At 43.7% G+C, this 19,999-nt stretch overlaps 3 protein-coding genes across 7 annotated transcripts; all 3 read left to right on the forward strand.

Moving 5' to 3' along the window:
* Nucleotides 1-450: 450 nt before the first annotated feature.
* Nucleotides 451-4,727, forward strand: si:ch211-261d7.3 (uncharacterized). Of its 3 annotated transcripts, XM_067238096.1 has the most exons (5): nucleotides 451-546; nucleotides 827-917; nucleotides 1,495-1,844; nucleotides 1,997-2,419; nucleotides 2,667-4,727. In XM_067238096.1, exons 3-5 carry the CDS (start codon nucleotides 1,589-1,591, stop codon nucleotides 3,614-3,616), a joined length of 1,629 nt encoding a protein of 542 aa, XP_067094197.1. In that variant the 5' UTR covers nucleotides 451-546; nucleotides 827-917; nucleotides 1,495-1,588; the 3' UTR covers nucleotides 3,617-4,727. The 3 variants fall into 3 exon arrangements, with proteins under 3 accessions (XP_067094197.1, XP_067094196.1, XP_067094198.1); XM_067238095.1 differs by having other exon boundaries at nucleotides 827-1,844; XM_067238097.1 differs by having other exon boundaries at nucleotides 827-1,844; nucleotides 2,024-2,419.
* Nucleotides 4,728-5,873: 1,146 nt separating this feature from the next.
* zgc:66448 (uncharacterized protein LOC327401 homolog) lies at nucleotides 5,874-9,162 on the forward strand. The gene is made up of 3 exons (XM_067238124.1): nucleotides 5,874-6,651; nucleotides 6,691-8,195; nucleotides 9,142-9,162. The coding sequence occupies exons 1-3, from the start codon at nucleotides 5,874-5,876 to the stop codon at nucleotides 9,160-9,162; spliced, it is 2,304 nt and encodes a 767-aa protein (XP_067094225.1).
* Nucleotides 9,163-10,344: 1,182 nt separating this feature from the next.
* Nucleotides 10,345-19,729, forward strand: si:ch211-261d7.6 (zinc finger protein 79). 3 transcript variants are annotated; one of them, XM_067238538.1, is made up of 3 exons: nucleotides 10,345-10,707; nucleotides 11,994-12,581; nucleotides 18,044-19,729. In XM_067238538.1, the coding sequence occupies exons 1-3, from the start codon at nucleotides 10,578-10,580 to the stop codon at nucleotides 19,327-19,329; spliced, it is 2,004 nt and encodes a 667-aa protein (XP_067094639.1). In that variant the 5' UTR covers nucleotides 10,345-10,577; the 3' UTR covers nucleotides 19,330-19,729. The 3 variants fall into 3 exon arrangements, with proteins under 3 accessions (XP_067094639.1, XP_067094640.1, XP_067094638.1); XM_067238539.1 differs by lacking the exon at nucleotides 11,994-12,581; XM_067238537.1 differs by lacking the exon at nucleotides 18,044-19,729 and having other exon boundaries at nucleotides 11,994-17,265.
* Nucleotides 19,730-19,999: the final 270 nt, after the last annotated feature.

The following is a 19,999-nucleotide window of genomic DNA, read 5'->3' on the forward strand; positions in this document are numbered from 1 at the left end:
GCTGCATGTGATCACAAGGTTTGTAATGATTGTGCCAACTGCCCACCCCACCATACTAATAGGGATATTTTTTACCCTAAATACTAGAAGTACAGTAGCATACAAATATGTATCCTCCTCTCTCCATCTCTCAAGCATGTAGGTTTCAACACAGTAACTAGATTTGAAAATGAAAACATAACACTACTTCTAATAGTATTGTTATAAACAAAACAAGTACACTCCAAATAACCACCTGCTGTTGTTATTTATTGTAACTGTGTAGTAAGTATAAAATAAATTGAACATCCAATACATAATATCTGTCACATGTAACTCATTTTCAAATCCTATTTTCACTAAGTTTCAAGGAGGCCAACATATACGCTAGTAGAGGGCACACACAGGTTTTTCCGTCTTCTGAGAAAACCTTTTGACAGGGCATTTGTGACGTCATTATCCAGCGACGCTCAACGGTTTGTGTACAATTTCAAGCCTAATAGGACCAGATGCATGCATCAAACGTGTTTTTGTTTTGTTTTGTCTCCGTCTTGTACTTAGCTAAATGTGAGTAAAACTTAACATTTCTCATCAGACAGTCGAATCAAAGTTTTTGCTAGTTATAACTTACTGGTAGCATACCCTTGCCAGCTCGTTGCTACATCAGCTACCTGGCTAATGTATGCGGAATGCGCAACCATTGCGGATGTGGTGCAGAAAAAAAGCGCATCGATGCGACAGAACATAATGGGTGTATTAAGTCTGATTTACCGGTTGAAAACTGTGAGCTATCTCTAAAAAGATGATATAGCTAAGACGTGTACTATTGTGTATTTTTCTGTTACAGACTTTATATTCCCTTCCTTGTCGATGTTCCTTGACTGACGATTGTGGCATGAAGATTGCCGCTGGGATGCAACATATTCGACTTTTTGATGGTCCTACAAACATTTCTACTTCTTATATATCTCTGCTGATTAATCTCTCGTTTAATTTATTTTTATAAAAATGAATTGCTGGACTACTTATTAGCTTTCAGCGAATATGTTCTCATATAGCAGGGTGAATGTCCACCCCATTGACTCTTTCTGCTCAAATCATCTTAATGTTTAATTAGTTTATATTCCACTGATCTCAGTTCCTGATCTTGTCATGAGATGATCACAAGACAATCTGCTTTAAGTGTAGGCTTATGCAGTGGTGGGGTGACCAACAAAGTGGATGCCCTCCAATAGCTTTTTACTGCAATTGTGCAATTATTGCATTTAAAGTAATTGTGTGTATGGTGAAAATATCTTTTTATAAAGTATATTAACACCACTGAGCTTATATTTGTACAGCAGTTTCCTATGAACATGTGCCGTGCCCTGTGACAGCATAGAGCCAGTCAGTTATAACCTGCATGCAGATGCACTACTGCAGTACCTGCAGGCTATGTATGTATTTAGCAGACGCTTTAATTCAAAGCAAAACACTACAGGAAGGGATTTGAACCTGTGATCTCTTGATCTGCAGTGAAGTGCTCTAACCACTGAGCTAAACCCTCAGACCCTGTGTGAATGGACCAGTTAACCAGCCAGGCAGTCTGTCTGTGACCTAGGCCTGACTCATGACAGAGTACTACGAGGAAGGTGGACTGCTGTATGAGCAATCACCTCCCATGCACATAAAAGTGGAGTCTCCAGAAGGACCCTTAGGAGGGGCAGTCTCAGAGGACGGCTTCCCCAGGGAGGATGAGGACTCCGATGGGAGCTGTGACCACAGCAGTGGGCTGCCTGGGGGACTTCCCTTCAATGTTGTTGTGGTGCATCCCAACATCATGGCTCCTGGCATGTCCTCAGACGACCTCCTGTCCATTGAACAAAGTAAGCTGTGTTTCATAAACAAGTATATCATAGTGAAACAGTAGACATTGATATAAGGTGGTCTTAAGCCACTGTAAAACAAAATTTAAGAGACTTGATGAAATTATTATTTGTACGCATGTCTTTCTGTGTCTTCGTCTCTCCCTTGGTAGACAGAGGTGTCTCTTCTGCGCTAGCAGCAGGTGGTGTGGGCAAACGGAAGAGCCGTTTCAGCGGAGCCGAGCTGGAGGTGCTGGTGTCGGAAGTCACACGGTGCGAGGGAGAGCTCTTCGGCCCAGCCGGGAGGCTCCGACGTCGGGAGAGAGAGCGCATTTGGGCAGACATCCTGGAGAGAGTCAATGCCGTGTCCAGAGTCCCGCGCACCCTCCGGGAGGTCAAGAAGCGCTGGGATGATTTGAAGAGACGCAACGGGGGAAGGCTGGCTGACGCCCGGCACCGCAGCTGCTACCTGCCCTCCAGCAGAGGGGCTTCAATGCTGGGCCGGTCGCAGGCCAGTCCCAGGCTCCATCAGAACAGGCAGAAGCAAAGCACCAGAGGAAAGACCACTTTCCAATGCTTCACAGATTCTGACCCAGGTAAATGTATGTTATTTGTTATAAAGGTAATTGGTTTGATATTGAACGGAATTACTTTGTCCATAGAAAACTATTGATCAATAAGTTAGGTCATTCCAAATTAGGCCTTGCCAAGTCCAAATTGACCTTTTTTGCCATCATAGAACTTTTTCTCAAATTCTCAGTGGCCACGAATACTTAATGTTGAATATAAACAAATGACTTCACAGAATCCAAATATACATAATTATTTTCTAATCTATTCCAGCAGGAGGGGGTGAAGGGTCTGAGAGAGATGGCTTGGACAAAGAAGAGGATGTTGGTGAGCGGGAAGGGGAGACAGGAGAGGCTGATGAGGGTGCAGAGAGCAGCATGGAGGATAAACTGAGCTTAGGTCTTGGACTAGGCATAGGACCACCCCCGGCCTCAGAGCGCTGGCTGCCTCCCTCTCCTCTCTACAGTGCCCCTTTCCTTAACGGGAGCCCTCAGCCTAGTCCTCAGCCCTCCCTTGGTGCCCAGCAGGGTCCCCTAGAGGCCCCTCCTCGTGGCTCCTGGCTGGAAGACGAGCTTCGAGGGCTGGGGGATGCGGCTCTGCAGCTAGGCGACCGAGTGGAGCAGAGTCTGAGGGAATTCGGAGAAGGTTTTCGACGCGACATGAGAACACTAGTTGCCTCACAAGAAACGCTGGCGCACAGTCTACAACAAAACAATGTCCTGCTGCAAAGGCTTCTGGGAGTCCTGGAGGCACAGCAGCAGCCTCAAACACAACAGCAGCAACAACAACCAAGGGTTCAGCAGGCGCAGCCAACTCAGCAGCAGATTCCACAGCAGACTCAGGCACAACAACAACATGGACAACAGTCACAACAACACATACAACAGTCACAACAACACATACAACAGTCACAACTACAAAACGTGCAACAGTTGCAACAACAGCTGATACAACCGTCACAGCAACACCCACTGCTACAACAGGCAACACAGCAGCAACCACAACCAGTACAGCAGCAGCCACAGGAGCATCAGCAACACTTTCAACAGCAAACCTCTCAACCTCATAGTAGTCAGCCAGCTTCAGCAATCCCAACGTTGCCACCTCCCCCAGATATACTGGATGGTACCTTCCATCCTGACCCACCCGTGGGGGTGAAAGGAACTGTCCAACGGCCTCGGCGGGGGAGAACTGTAGATCATAGGAGAAGACGGCGGCGCTAGAGATGTGTGTGTATATTTTACAAATAATATCCCATTTGTTCACAACTGCAGGGTTCTTCACAGATAGTCAAATGTATTAAAAACAAAGATATCGATTTGGATGTTTGTCTGTCCACAAAATAAATATTGGCTAAATTGCAGTGTGTCCGGTTCCACAGTCAGTGGTACAGTAGTTGATCATCAATTCAATTGGATGTTAATGGTTTAGATGCTAAACTGGGTTATGACACTAAGCCTTTGAATTAATTTGTGCTTTGTGCAAAAGCTTATGTCATTTAAAAGAAGGATTTTATTGCAGTGATCGTGCTGGGCTTATGTACTGCATGTACAGGATTTATGTTAATGTACTGATTGAGTTAGTACATTACAAAAAAGCAAGTCTAGTTTCCTACACATTTTAAGTACTATACATCAATTAATGGAAAACAATTCAACTCGTTTAACACTAGTTAATGTGTAGAGGCTGTGAGGGAGTTTACTGTGTGTTCTCTAGTGACTCCAGGAAAATCATGCACTTTATTGGATTCATGATTACTTAATGTAATAAGGTGCTTTTCAGTGTCCAGATGGAGAAAACAATATAATGAATAAATCACATTAATCACTTAACCCGGCACTGTCTAAATTGTATATAGACAATCGTTACATTGACATAAAGCACTTACATATATGTTTTTTAATGCTCTGCAGTCTAGGGTAAATCATCAATTATCAATCATAATTTTGCATGATTTGTGGGAAAAGATTCAACCAAATGTTTGACAGTAGACAGCATTGCACTGTACTTTACCATTCAGGTATAATAACGACAACATGTTACTACCAATATTTCCCAGTATAGTTCTTAAATAGAAAATCATCTTTCTTGATGCATTTTTAACAAGGTTAAATGAAACTAATATTGGTTTTCATGGATTAAATGTATTGATCGTTCTATTGGGTACTGTGCAGTGCACTCTTATATTGCATGCAGCTTAATGTGTAGATAGTACAATTCAAAAGGAAACTGCAAACAAACATTTATGTACCATTTTGATTTTTTGAACTTTGTACAGTAAATAGCAAAAATCTGTTCACCCAAAATGTATACCCTAATGATTAATAAAGTCAACTCTAAACAAATATTCCCAGAGATATTAGGGTACATTATTTCAATTTTCCCAATGTGTGTATTTCTCACCAGAGCTCTATAATAGTATGTAATGAGATTATACCAACACACACATTAGACTGCGTTAGAACATTTTTGCTTCGATTCTTGAAATGACCTATTTTAATTTTAAAATGACATTTGCTACAACGTTTTGATAAAAGTTGCAAGATGAGAAAAGGAGAAACGAAGGCTGCATTTCTAGTGTTGAAACGGGGCCCGCTACGTCACAGAACATTCGCTTTTACTGCTGCTTTGTTGACGAGGAAGAGAGCCGGGGTGCATGAGTGTTAAAACATGGCCGCTGTGCACTCACTCGAATCACAGGTTAAGCAGGGTATTCGTAGCGAGAAACTGGGAGAACCTGGGGGGATGACAGACCAGTGTGAATCTGAAAGTACATTTGAATGGGCTGAGAAAAGTGAAAGCGTTGTAACTTTCGAGAATTCATTTAATAACCGAGAATGCGGTACAATTGGCGATGGGTTTGCAGGACAGAATGAACCTCTTAGCAATGCTACAGCTGGGGATGATGTTGTGAGAAAAGATAGTTCAGTGGTTGATCTAACATGTGATGATGAAAAGATTAACAACATACACTTATCCCCCAAAAAACTGCGTTTCGACTGGTCTGAAACGGAGGATGATCCGGAGGATGCACCGGAGTACTCGAAAGAGAATGGAATAGACAGTAAGTGAGCTGGGAAATCAATTATTCACAGCTAGCTTGCTAGCCAGCTATATAAACTGGAATTTAGCTACACATCATAATATCTATTATGGGTTGCTTCTTAAAGATTGCGTGTGTTGGCGGTGTTTCTCAGTGCTTATATTAATGCAGTCTCTTCCACTTTACTACTACCGCAGTAGTTGTATTTTTTCCTTAAATGATCATTTTGCTTAGCAATTATATACGTAACACTTTATAGAAATCTATTTTTGTTTTGTTTTGCATTCACAGTACGTAAGGATAACATGGAAAAGGCACTTGAAAGTGAGGATGTTTCAAAAGCAAAGGACCGCGGTAAAGATACATTAGATTTTGATGAAGAAATAAGTCCAGTGGAGGTATTGTGTGATGAAGTGAATGACAGAAGAGAGGAGAAGATGGAACATGGAAGGACAGGATTGGGAGAAGAGAAAACGGTTCAGACAAGAAAGAAAAGGCTTGTATGCAAAGAGTGTGGAAAGATATTCACACGTCGGGAGACTTTTAACCTGCACCGCCACTTCCATACCCATGAGGGTGAGCTCGCCTCTCTCACCTGCAAGGAGTGTGGCCTTAGCTTCCAGCATCGCAGCACCCTCATAAAACACCGGAGCGAACACAGAGAAAAGGAGGAGCAGGCCACAAACCAAAAACCAAGGGGGATTCAACTCATGACTTATCCGCGTGAGCGCTGTAGAATGACTGTCTCTGCACCAGCCAAGTTGAACCAGCGTGTCTGCAACAGTGTTCCAGAGAAGCCTTACCGCTGCCCTTTGTGCCGCAAAGAGTTTTTCTTTAAGTGCTCCATGACGAAGCACATACAGTCCCATTCACTGGATGTCCTCTTCCACTGCCAGGAATGTAACAAGGGCTTCACGAATGGCATTGCACTGCGCTGCCACCAGCGATGCCACTCGGCCCTCAAGCCCTATGAGTGTCCAGACTGTGGAATGGTATTTAGACACTACTCCGTCATGGAAGACCACCGGCGAAAGCACAAGCAGCCCACCCGGCCCCACCAGTGCCACATCTGCAGCAAGACTTTCAAGTATGGCAGCCTCTTGCACCAGCATCAATATTTACACACAGGCCAGAAGCCCTTCCGTTGCCAAGACTGTGGGAAAAGGTTTGCATTCGCCCAGAACTTGAAGGCTCACTGCCGCCAGCATAAACGCTGCCCTTTTGCCTGCCCAATCTGTCCCCTCTCTTTCCCAGACCAGGAAAGTTTACAAACTCATGTGACCAGTCACAGTAAAGTCAGAGGGCCAGACAAGGAGAATACAAACCAAGATGTGGAGCCAAAACGCATATTTAACTGTCCCCTATGCCCGCAGACGTATCTCAAGCCTGCAGACCTTCGAGGTCACATGCTCATCCATGAGGCTGAGTATGAGAGACTAGAGAACGGAGTCAACAAGAACTGGGAGAATGCGTACACCTGCCCCCACTGTCCTCTCACTTTCCCTGACCAGTTGAGTTTGTGCACCCACCTGTCGACCCACGGGCCGCCTCCATACGGCGTCAGGACTGTGCGGAGGGAGCTTGAGATCATGAGAGGTATCCCACTTCAGAGTGGTGTTGCATCAGAGAAACAGAGGGGGGAGGACATGAGTAGTAAGCCATTAAAGTGTCCAGACTGTGGCAAGGCCTTCCGTCACCGCTCAGTGTTAGAACTGCACATGCGTATTCATTCCAAGGATAAGCCTTACCAGTGTAATGTGTGTCACAAGTCCTTCAGATTTAATAATTACCTGCAGCAGCACCTCATTATCCACACAGGTGAGAAGCCATACAAGTGTCCGGATTGTGGAAAAGACTTTGCCTTTCTCCAGAACATGAGGACTCACCTAAAGCTGCATCAGCAGAAACCATTTCGGTGCACTCAGTGCCGTAAAGGCTACAGTGACGAGAGTCAACTGCAGCGCCACATGCTGTCACACAACGGTGACAAACCCCACAAGTGCCAACTCTGCGACAAGAGCTTCGGGATAGCGTACCTATTGCGCGACCACATGAACACCCACACAGGTGAAAGACCCCATCGCTGCCAGGACTGTCACAAGTCATTTCCTTGGCTTAGTAGCCTTCTGGTGCATCAGAAAATACACACACGTAAGCACCAGAGCCAAAGCCATCCTCACTCTTTTCCATTAGGTATTAGAATCAGAAGCAGAGGCCGGAGGGGCCCAAAATTCTGGCCCAAAATGGCGGGCGGGTCGACTATGGTTATTCCCCCAAACTATTCTCCCTATCAAGTTCCAATGTCTAGAGGTGCTGAGTGGGAGAGAAAGTCAGTCCAGCCACAGGTAGCCAAGATGTCCACCCAGGTGGATTTACCAGGCCAGCAGCTGCAAGAGCACTGGATGCCTCAAGAGGAGCCACCGCCTGTGCAGTGGCAGGTGGAAGGCGGGCAGTTAAAGCCTGTGTCCATGCCTCAGCTTCTTAGATCAGCCCAACAGCAGCCCCAACAAAGGCCGTCAGTCAGCCCGTGTCAGCCAGCCCCACAGCAGAGGAGTCCAGGATGGGCTGTCACCACCTCGTCACAGCCTGGCCTAAGTTCAGCTCTCGAGCCTTGTCACCTACGAGATGGCGGAACCACAGAGTTTCCGACCAAACCCCTCACGGCAGCTTTGCCAAAGTACCCCAACTTTTCAGACCTGAGTGAGACGGAGCGTCAGAGGCATCCCCAGGCCGTAGGTTGGGGTAGCACACCCACAGCTGTACAGTTAGCCCCCTCAAACTCATCTCAGCATAGCTTTTCTGTCAACACCGGTTTACCGGATGTTGCAGCACTTTGGAGTGTAAGGCCCTCTCCGGTTGTATCAACTTCTCAGAGCTCACCAAGGAAGCTTTGTGAGGAACCTCAACGGTCACGATGGCCGGGTGTCCTGGTGTCGGCACAAAATAGTGGGAGTGAGTTATGCATGCCTCCTAAAAAAGCTGACACGAGAGTATGGAATCTTGGTGCCCCTCAGGCTTTGCCACAGACAGTTAAGCAGTCAGAGATTCCTTGGAATGTACTGGAGCGCCAAAGTCATTGGTCTTCAGGTTTAGCCACCTCAGCTCAAATGGGCCAAAACACAATTTTGTCAAATTCAACACCATCATCTCCAGGGATGGGAAACATCTTGAATTCACTGGGAATTCCAAAGACTTTAAGCTCCCCTGAAAAAACAAGTACTAGTCAAGAGTTGCAGTCACAGCAAAAGCAACTTCCCTTCGGCTGGACCAATGTACCAACGTCCACACACAAGGTTCCCCTCCCACCTCAGTATGACCTGCACCGTTTTCCGCACGGGGTAGGACCTACAGTATGGGGTTTCCAAACCACTCCAGTTGGCCCTCAAATCCTGCATGCAGGAACAATCAAGCCAAGGGGTGGACAGCAGCAGCCGATGATCACAGGCACAGGCATCATCATAAATCAGACATCCCCTTTTATGTCTCCTCCACTTGCTCGGTTTCCACCTTTCGCTTTACCCACCCCTCACCCCCTTCACTCTGTAGCAGTCGGTTCCCTTTCCAGACCTCCACACCCAAACATTTTTTTTACTCCACAGGCGATCATGAGTGAGAGACCGCATATTCCACAGGCACTGCAGCTACCTCAGCTAGCCCCACAGACAGAACCTCATAAAATTGGGGGTTGTGTGCCTTTTGCTCCAGACAGGCTTCTCCAATGCATGATCTGTGGCTGTTCTCTTCCTCGTGAGCTCGATTTGCAAATGCACTACCTGCAGCATGCACAGGGAGAGATATGACAGCAAAGACTGAATAGTTGCTACTGTACAGACTAGTGTTTTGGAGGAAGACCAATTGGAAAAGTTATCATGTAACATTGTGTATGCTGTTTTAGCCTAGACGTAATTTACCCTGGTTTCACTTTTGTACACAGGTTTATTTGGTTTCATTGGAAAATGATGGGTGTAATTTTTTATTTTTTTACTTCATGTATTTGTGTTACTTTTTAAGTATTTTGGTTTTATTGGATTTCGCATTCCCTACCATTATTCATACTAGACAAGTTTGAGTGTTGGGTACTTGGGAACTCTGATGCATTTATGTGTATTGTACTCAAGTCTGCATGTTTCTGGTTCTTGATAATGTCCAGTGTCTTGTAATTCACAAGTCATTAAGAAAGCATTTATTTTTCATACTTACATACAGGTTGAAAATGAATACTATTTGTGTTGAATGGCAATGATTACTGTTGACCGTTGTACCATATAACACATTTTATCCAAACTTGCTTTGGTCAGGTTATATCTGGGTTCAAATTGCTTTAAAAAAAAAAAAAAACAGGCCTGAAATTGGTCCTTTTTACTAATATTGTCCACATCTGTGAGAGGAGAAAACTGAGGATAACAACCTCTAGCTGTATGTCTTTAATTAAAAATATATATACATATTCTGTGTGCATTTTATTTTTACCTGTTTTTATTTAAAAATCAGTCAGAACTCTTTAAAGTAATTGAACTATGTTAGCCAAACTCTTAGTTCAAGGAAAGCCGAGCTAAAATATCCTGTCCTGTATGGTTCTAATTCCTATTTTCTCCCATTTAAGGAGAAAGTTTGGGGATACGTTGTAATTCTGAAATAATTACTGTGTATCCTCGCCCACTGTAGCCTACACATATCTAAAAATAAGCATAATCCTAGTCCAGGAACTCCTGCCACATTTTTACCCATACAATCACAATGATGATGTACGAGTTAGAACTGAGTTAGTACCCTACTCGTGAAAGGAAGGAATATTCTGATATGAGACGCACCCTGTTCTGCGTCTATGCACGCGACAATACACTTTCTCATCAGTTGTTGCTAGCCATGTTGTTAGCTAGGCTAGAGAGGCTAAATAGCTAACCAGATAGGTATCTAACTTGTTTACAAGAAAATACATTGTTTAGGTAGGTGAGAGCCATTTGGAAGTAATACGCGGACGTTATTATGTGGTTTTACCAAATACATGTGGACATTAAAATAAGTAGCTAAACTGAATAAATTGCCAACGCCGATACAAGCTCTGTGGCCTAAACAAGACCATCACTGAACTGGGCTAGTAGGTTAGTTAAGACGAGGAGTGCCACGCTGAGGCTGCAGGGATGGACGATGTCACCGCCATCGAGATTAAAGAAGACGGAATTGCGGGTGACAATTCGAGCAAGAAAGAACATTCCAAGAAAATGGCTGAAGACTGCGGAGTTGCGGGTTCCAATGAAGATAGTACTGACTGTAAGTAATTACGACTGGAAATTTGTCTGGTATAGAAACCTAATTTAGCTGTGTTAGCTAGGCTAGCAGTAGTACTAGCTACATGTATCCACCTCGTTGCTAGCGCGTTAACCTACCTCTAACGTGGTGGGTTAACTGACTGGAGTGATTGGCGGCTAGCCTAGCTAACAATCAAGTTAATGCATTTCAAGCCATTATCGGGTTGTATAAAGGGCTAGCACCTACTGTACATTGACATTGACAGTTGCTTTAAGCAAGTTAATTTACAATAAGGTTAAACTACAAAGGTGGTGGATCGTCATACCCTAACGTTTACTAGTTTACGTTAATGCACACAAGTCTGTGTTTGTTCACTGTGACATCGACCTAGCTTGCAGTTAAGTGTGACAAACAACAAATGCTATGACAGCTACTATGAGCTTCACAAATATGCGTTTATTTGCCGAACGACAGCTCGCTCGAGTAGCCTGAATGCACTAGTCTCAAGTGGGAGGTGTAAATAAGGCCAAGAATGAAGCTCTCATGTGAGGACAACTTTTGGATAAATATCCAATACCCTGGAAGGGTATACGTACAAACCTTCTCACCGAGTTTGCAGTGGTCTGCCTCGCAGAAGAGGTAGGCCTATACATGACTTCAGCTGTAATCCTCATATACATATGGTTGCATCACAACGCTAATTAAAATGCCAATTGAACAACAGGGAATTTGGTCTTAGCTGTGCATCTGTGGGGTCAGTGCACTCCTGTGGGGTCAGAAAATACCACACCATCCATGCACAGGGCTGTGTTTTCCAACATGTAACCTAGATGAAGGTATGTTTATCTTAAAACATTGCACTGCAAGTTACAACATTGTTTATCACAATTACACTGACAATTCCAGGATATTGGGCCATAGTTAGACAAATATAATTTACAATACATTTCTAAGTCTACTCATTTTGACTTCGTTTGAATGGGAGTAGAATACAGTGGTGATATTGGTTGATGATAATTTGTCCATGAGATATTGGAGAGGCTTTTTTAATAGACATATGGAATGGAATGGAGTGCAGAAAGATTAAGGTGATGTCTCTTTAAAGTTGGTAATTATGATTTTTCATAAAAAATAGATAGCCTATGGGTAAACAAAATTAGTCATATTTGTCAAACACAACAATATTTTCTGATCACTTTTATCCTCTGTACTGAAACTACCATTTAAATAAAGTATGATGTTTGTTTTTTTGTTTTTTGTGTGACAGGAGTCGACCTGACCTCGTATTTTCCCCTTTCTATTTCTAGGGGATGGGCTTTTCCGCTGTCTTCATTGTGGAGAAGTCTTTGAGGAGGAAGCAGGCTACCTGGAGCATCAACATTTGCATCCCCATGACAGCCCTATAGTCTGTCCGGAGACTGTTTCTCATTTAGATGGCTTGCTTGTCTCAAAGGATGACGGCCAACAGACATTATGTTGTTCCCTGTGTGGTCGCGTATTTTCAGATTCAAGGGGTTTCTACTCTCACATGATGAAGCATCGTACTCAACGTTCCAAGGGTGACTCTGTCACTCCAGAGCAAAGCTCGCCGGGGACTAAGCAAAGCATCTATAAATGTCAGGACTGTGGTAAATCCTATGCTGCAATTGGCCATTTCCTTAACCATCAGCGCTCACACAAGCAAGCCTCTAAATCTGTATTCCATCTGCTGGCACACCTGAAAAAGAAGTCCTTTCAATGTCACACCTGTGGTCGCAGTTATTCCCGTGCGTCGGCTCTCGACGCTCACCGCCGTTGCCATGAGGTGAAACTGATCAAGTCACGCAACAGGGGTGGAGAGAAGGGAACGTCCACCGGTGGGACCGTGGTAGAAAGTGAAGACAAAGACGAACCAGGTCAGTCAGACAATACACACAATCTTTATGAGTGCCCATGCGGCAAAACCTTTAATGCCCCGTCTGGTCTGAGGACTCATCAGCGGTTCAGCCATAATGATAAATGTACCCCCCAAAATAAAAAAAAAGAACCAAAGAGGCAGTTCCACTGCAGTGAGTGTGAAAAGACCTACAGTAGCCGTGTCGCCCTAGTTAGCCATCAGCGTTGGCACAACAACCGTTCACGCAACGCAGGCAAAAAATTCCCGTGTGAGGAGTGTGGAAAAGTGTTCATGACTCTGACATTTTACTACAAGCACCAGCGTTTGGCTCATAGTGAAGAAGAGACCCCAGCAAAGTCATTCCTTCATCAGGTTTGCCAGCTTCAGAAGAAGGCGTTTGAGTGTCAGGACTGTGGCCTTAGGTTTTCCAGGGCCTCTGCTCTCCAGTCTCATCAACTTTGTCACAATGACGTCTTCAGGGAGACTGAAACGCTATCCACGAAGCCAACCTCCCCACTACCTCAACGTGAGCTTTTATTACGCAACAAGGAAGAAACCGATCACATGGTCACTTCACAGGACACCATTCACAGCCCTGTAACTGAGAGAGATGACATGTATGTCAATGAAACTGATGAGGACATGGAATATTACGATACTGGGGATTTCAATGTAGAAGTGATCAGTATAAGTGCATCTGATGGTTCAGTCGAGGATGAAGATGAGACCCTTGAAGACCTGAATCCTGATCTTGAATTACTGTGTGAATCAGACCAGGAAGGGAAAGAGGAGATGGAGACTGGCTTTTGCCAGACAGATATGTCAACAATGGCACATCAGTCCAAAGAGGGCATTGATCTTAAAATTGTCCAGATTGACTTTGAATCATTTCAGGACCACAGAGTAGAGGACCAAGATGAGCAGGGGGATAAAATCTCATTTAATGTGGAAAGTGATAAAGAGAAGACTCCCATCCAGCCTATGGCTGTTAAAATGTTCATTTGTGACATATGTGGGCATGAAACAAAACATCAGGCAACACACTACAATCATGTGAGAAAACATGAAGATCGAAAACCCTATAAGAATGTATTGTACCAGCTTGCAGGACTGGAGAAGAACACCTTCAAATGTGAAGAGTGTGGGAAATGTTTCTCTCGTTTGTCTGCCCTACACTCTCATCAACAACACCATCCGAAAACCAAACCTCACCAGTGCCCCGATTGTAAAATGTCTTATACGCATTCAAGTGGATTGTACACCCACCGTAAAAGCTGTCAGGCTAAACGGGAAACCCAGGATTACTCTTCTGAAACAAAAAAGGAAGTGTTCAACCCAAAGAAGACTCTCTTAGGCCCGAAGGTTTATCATTGTGAACAGTGTGGAAAGGGGTTCTGGTCTTTAGGTGCCTATTCCCACCACAAGCAGCAACAAACTCAGTGTTCTGATTTGAAGGAGAGGATGGTTCCGTCAACTCCATCGCTGCATCCGGTCAATGGTCGTCCACGTGTTCAAGTTGCATGTCCTGTGTGTGGAAGGAAGTTTCGTCATCGAGGGATAATGAAATCTCACATGCGGAAACACGAAAACGGAAATCATAAATGCGAGCTTTGTGGCAGGTCTTTCCGTGTCTTCTCCAGCCTTCTCAGGCACCAGGTTGTGCATTATGACAAACTCCTTCCTCCTCCCATCAAGTCCTTTCAACATCAAGTAGAACAAGTGAAGAAGAACACATACAGCTGCCCAGACTGTGGAAAACTCTTCTCTCGTGCTAAGGCACTTCAGTTTCATATGAAAAGTCATGGTTATGAGACGAGTTACTCTCCCTCATCACCCAAGTCGGCTCTCGAGATAGGAGAGCTACAATGCTCAACATGCCATGCCCATTTCAGCAAAAAGTCCTTATTGCAATCTCACCAGAAACTGTGCAGAAAGAAGGAACTTAATCTGAGCCGGGCTAGTGATACCATTCTTCCTTCGTCCTTGCCTAAAAATACTTCCAAGGACAAGACCTTGAAATGCCCCACCTGTTTGTCTTCTTTCAACAGTATTCTTTCATTGCAATATCACCGTAAACAATGCAGCAGGCAGTACAAGAAGGCAAGTGATGAGGGCATGGATGAGAAGCAGCAAGGGGCTCAAAACAAGCCTCATGATACTGATGATGGAAATGATGAACTCTTGGACGTTAAGGAAAAAAATAAGCCCCAACATTTGGAGAAATCTGCCTCGTCCGACATATCTGATTTGAAATACAAATGTAAAGACTGTGAAAGAAGCTTTGCAGTTGTAGGAGCGTTGAATTTCCACAAGAGAATTCATCTAAAGGGTCACAAGTCTAAATCAAAGATAAAGTTGCAATCGTACCCTGTCCATAAGAAACTTAACCAAGGGGAGCAATCAAAAGGCCAGTTTGTCTGTTCCGAATGTGGTAGGCGCTTTGTTTCCAATGCAGCCCTTGGCACTCACAAAAGATGGCACACGGATAAGAAGTTTGCTGGGTCACTGGTTAAAGATGAAACGACAAATTCAGTCAGACACAAATCACTTGATGATGGCCCATTTCATTGCAACAAGTGTGGAAAGGGATTCTTCTACCTGTGTGTGCTTCGTCGTCACCAGATATACTACCCCCCGTGTCAAACCAAAGGAAAACCAGAGCCAGAAGCTGATGTGAGTGTAGAAGGCAACAGTAAGACCTCCTTTTCTGAATTTGCTTGCCCAGAATGTAACAAAACATTTGTGCGAGGCTCACTTTTAGCTGCTCACTATGAAAGTGAGCATAGCATATCCTCTGGCCATGCAGATCTTCAGGGACACCAGTCTCAAGGCAGGTCAAATAAGCAGGTCCCAAAGCAACCAGCTGTGAAACCCATCAAATCGGAGGATACTCCATCCCAAATACTCAGAGCAAAAGCTCACCAATGTCCTCATTGCGACCAAAGCTTCATGAAGATACGAGGCTTGCGTGCCCACAAATGGCAAGCCCACTCCAAGCGCTTGAGGAACAGGAAACGTCCTTTGGAGTCCACACACACTGTTGCAGCAAGAAAAAATGTAAATGCCAAGAAAACCGACATGGAGGTGGTCACAAGTGGCAACACAGTTGTAACCCCCAAACAAGTTTCTGCCAAGAAAAGAAAAGTTGGAGGCAAAAGAAGAAGGAGGGGTAGGGCCAGTCTCCCACCTCTAAAATCGATCCCATGCCTGGATTGTGGAAAGCGGTACAGCTCGACCGGGGCACTCTATAATCACAGGAAGACGTGTCTAGTGCTCAAGCAGGATATAAAACCAGTGAAGAATGTGACTGAGGACCACTCGCCACCGACTCGCTTGCCCGAGCCCGCTGTCAAATGCCTCTTTAAGTGTCACAAGTGCGGCAAAGCTTTCCCAACTGAAGAGCAACTAGGTGCTCATAAGGACCTGGCCAAGAGCCGACCGTTCTGTTGTGCCCTCTGCTGTCGTGGGTATTGGACAGAGACCCAGCTACAACAGCATCTTGCCTGGCATGATGAGGTTCGCCGACGCCTCCCAACTGAGCTTCGATACCGACTTAGCACCACTATGACATCCGGCCCCACCCAGCTAAGCAGCCCGCTAAATGATAAGAAGCCTTCCCTCAAACAATCTCCTATGCCGACACCTGTCCCCCGGTCACAGAATAGCCATAAGTGCCAGCACTGTGGCAAAGCTTTCCTCTCACCCGCTGCATTGCACAACCACGAAGCTCAGCACAATAGCAATGACTCCTACCATTGCTCCCTATGTCCCAGGACCTTCAGTGAGATCAGGGATCTCATAGACCATCACCAGGAATGTATGGGTGATGACAAAGGGCAGATGGATGCCCATGCTGCTGTCTCTTTAAGAGACACAGATGGCCTTACTTGTCTTGAATGTGGAATTTCTTTCAGTCAAGAAATTGAGTTGCATAATCATTATATTGAGCATGCTCGCGGCACCTATTAGAAAAAGCAGAATTTCAGGAAATGTCAGACATTTTGGGACAAAACTAATATTCTGGTGGATTTGGATATTCCATACAGGTTATAGAGTTCTGGGTTTATTGCTACAAATATTACCCTGTACTTAGCTCAGACCTAAAGCCCCATCACGTACTCACACTGGACTAATTAATATGTAATATAAATTCTGACTTGATAGGTGTCCTCTTAGTGTGCAAATACATAGAATACGATGAAGGATCATTAAGCATACTAACACCTGCTAAGTTTTTTAAATGGTGATTTATTTTTCTTTATGCTGAGATTCTATTACCTCTTAAAGTAAAGTTGTTTGTTTTTGAGAAAAACAAACCTGTTTGGATTTAGCTTGACTGAGTATGCAATAGGGGAAAGTTCAAAGATTCCCAGTTTCAATAGCACTTGACTTTTTTTTGTAAATAATTCAAGGTCTGGCTTCAACCCATATAGCCTATGTAATTCTATAGTTGGTTATAGTTTTGTTATTACTACTTCTTTGCCTTCGTTTTCTTTTGTGTAGTATTGAAACTGAAATTGTACCTATGTTGATAAGATGTAACGTTTTCATGATGTCACTACCGAGTCTTACTTTCGATGTTATTTAGCTAAAAGCGTTAGATGGGCATCCCATCCAGCATTAATATAGCATTAGTTTATGTATTTGTGTTACTGTAGGTTGCTACCTGTACTGTTTGTTCAGATTAAATCAGTAAATTTTAATGTTGTTTTATTTCCCCGTCTTCAATATGAACATATTTTGATTAATAATCACACGATATTGGCCCAATCTTTTTCTATACATACTGTCACATTATTAACACATTTTGCCGGAATGAAAAACATCCTCAAGTAAATAACTTAACTGTAGTTATTTGTGCCTCTGTGTTTTTATTGTGTGAAGTAATTTATTGGTTGAAAAGTAGGTTAGGGTTTTGTGAAATAAGTCTCAATATGCTTTCAGTTTGCAATTTAGTGTACTTCTATGGCCAATATGTTATGTTGGTTAAGATACAGAGGTCTATGCTGAGAAAATATTACAATTGGGGGATGGAGGGGAAAGATAACTGGGACGCCATTTTGAATGTAACTGTAGATGAAATACATGTGATTAGAGTTGCAACCAAATCCCTAATCAAGCATATAACATTGAATGTTAGTGTCTTTAGAAATGACTTAAATCAAGTGTAGGGTTTTTTGGAGGGGACAGTGTTTGAAGCTGGGCGTGTTGGTCCCATCAGTGAAGAGAACAACCACAGCTCTGTAAGTTTGGGTTTTCTGTTGCAACATTATTCTAGTATCAGTAGAGGGTGCTGAAGTGCGTTCTGTCAGATGCTAATGTTGCATGATTAATATCTACACCTCATATAGTAAACCATTTAGGTGACCAAGATCCAAAATGAGTGCTTTGCACAATACAGGAATGGGGGTGGAAAAAGTACTGTTCTTTTATGTTTGGAACTGGAGTAAAGTGTAATGTTCTGTATTTTCTCTTCTCCAGTGAACCGGAGCAGCATGAGGTGCCATGACTGCGGTGAGGAGTTTACCCTCTGGGAGGCTTTCAAGACTCACCTGCGCATGCATGTTCTGGAGGAGGAGGAGAGAAGACGGCCGATCACAAAAAGACCAGGGAAAGCCAAATCTCCGAGTGACATGGAAGAGCCTGTTCCGGAGAAAGAACAGGAAGCTTCTTCCCCGGAAGGTGATGCCGAGCAACGCTCAGAGTGCAGTGACGTAGACGTAGATGGTATTGAAAATGAAGAGGACTGTTTGGAAAGTCCCTGGAAAGTGAGACCATCAGAGATTGTAAAGGTCCATCCCGTTTTTACCATGGAAGGAGAGGATAACCAATCAGTATTCACCAGCTCCCGCAAGGTTTACGCTTGTTCCATCTGTGGGAAGGTGTACTCCTACCTGGAGTCATTTAGAAACCACCAGACCATGCATGAACAGCAATCCTCAAGAAACCACGATCATAAATGTCCATACTGTGGAAAATCTTTTATTCGTCCATCACTCCTGCTGGCCCATCTAAAAGTGCACAAGCCACCCAAACAAGGTGATGACCCCGTACCCAATTGTGGCCTGTGTAAGAAAGAATTTAGCTCCCAGCAGACATGGCTGGTCCATCTTGAACTCCACAAGAAGAAGCCATACTGGTGCCTCTCCTGTTCGAAAGGCTTCAGGGATGAGCGCTTACTGAACAAACACCTGCAAGGCCATGACCTTAAGCGTCACAGGTGTGACATATGCTTCAAAAGCTTCCGTGTGCCCGCGGAGCTGCGTTCCCACTACAACACACACACAGGTGCGAAACCTTACAAATGTGCGTTATGCAAGAAGAGGTTCTCCCAACTTGGCAACCTTATCACGCATCGGAAGAGGCACATAGGGGTTTACGTCGGATCCAACAAAACGCCTCTGGGGAGCAACAGTATAAACAAAAAGAGAAGGGTATCTAAATTGACAAAGCTGATTTTCAGTGGGGTGTCTAAATCACCAAAGAATGTGGGAGAGGAGCAGGATGGGAGTGAAAATGATGCCTCTGTACAGTCATGGTTACCAGAATACAGCTCTGACGAATCTGGTTCAAAGTCTGCAAAATGTTCTGAAAACGGGTCTAATTGTTCTGAAGAGGAAGAGACAACAATGGTGTTGGAGAAGTCAAACATCGATCACAAACAGAAGGACTGGGAGTGTTTTGAATGCAGCATGGCGTTTGATCTGGAAAATGAATTACACCAGCACTATATGAAACATGCCAGGGGAGAGGTGCCAGTTTATTAACTGTTGTGTGAGAAGCAGTTTGGAGCGCAGATAGTCTTCTGCCACACTCATGAATGTGAGAATAGGTTAAATTCTTTTTTTTTTTTTTGTAGCAATACCAATTAATTCTAGGTTGAATTATCTTATATTTTCAGGTAGTGGAATGCTGTGAAAAGTTATGTTTTGTGGTATTCATTTTAGTTATGTTATTTCAATGAAAGATTGAGTCATATTATAGATGCATTTTTGGTTTCCTATATCATTTTGTGTAGTGTACTTTGAGAGACTAATTAAATTTTTCTATTAGCATAATGTTAATCTACAGCATATCAATTAATTTTGTGATCCCTAATCCTAAATATTTGACTGCTGTTAGCCTTCCTTCTTTCTTTCTGCTTTCTTTTTATTGTATTTTTTTGTCATTGTGAAATAAAAGGAATTCATTTGAAGCTGTTATTGCAGTGCGTCATTGGTTATATATACAGTAATATTTTCTGAGGTTGTACATGATTTGGAATTGAATATATTTACATAGATTTTTGCATGCTTACAAATTAAAACCACACCATTCTTATAGCCGACTTTCCATTGTTTATATAATAAAGTAACTAAACTCCTTTTGAATTGGCAGTGCAGATTTGAGTTTTTGTGTCACTGCTGGAGTGGTATTAAGAATCTTTCTGAGGGAGTA

Source organism: Osmerus mordax, chromosome 6, assembly GCF_038355195.1.
Source record: "Osmerus mordax isolate fOsmMor3 chromosome 6, fOsmMor3.pri, whole genome shotgun sequence".
Classification (NCBI taxonomy): domain Eukaryota; kingdom Metazoa; phylum Chordata; class Actinopteri; order Osmeriformes; family Osmeridae; genus Osmerus; species Osmerus mordax.

Bases quoted from the DNA above. Each gene is read 5' to 3' on its own strand.
- si:ch211-261d7.3 (XM_067238095.1), top strand. From the start codon at position 1,589: ATGACAGAGTACTACGAGGAAGGTGGACTGCTGTATGAGCAATCACCT. The intron at 1,845-1,996 runs GTAAGCTGTGTT...CTCCCTTGGTAG, and splicing joins CCTCCTGTCCATTGAACAAA to ACAGAGGTGTCTCTTCTGCG. The intron at 2,420-2,666 runs GTAAATGTATGT...AATCTATTCCAG, and splicing joins CTTCACAGATTCTGACCCAG to CAGGAGGGGGTGAAGGGTCT.
- si:ch211-261d7.6 (XM_067238537.1), top strand. From the start codon at position 10,578: ATGGACGATGTCACCGCCATCGAGATTAAAGAAGACGGAATTGCGGGT. The intron at 10,708-11,993 runs GTAAGTAATTAC...TTCTATTTCTAG, and splicing joins CAATGAAGATAGTACTGACT to GGGATGGGCTTTTCCGCTGT.
- zgc:66448 (XM_067238124.1), top strand. From the start codon at position 5,874: ATGGAACATGGAAGGACAGGATTGGGAGAAGAGAAAACGGTTCAGACA. The intron at 6,652-6,690 runs GCCCTTTTGCCT...TCTCTTTCCCAG, and splicing joins CTGCCGCCAGCATAAACGCT to ACCAGGAAAGTTTACAAACT. The intron at 8,196-9,141 runs GTACAGTTAGCC...CTTTTGCTCCAG, and splicing joins GGGGTAGCACACCCACAGCT to ACAGGCTTCTCCAATGCATG.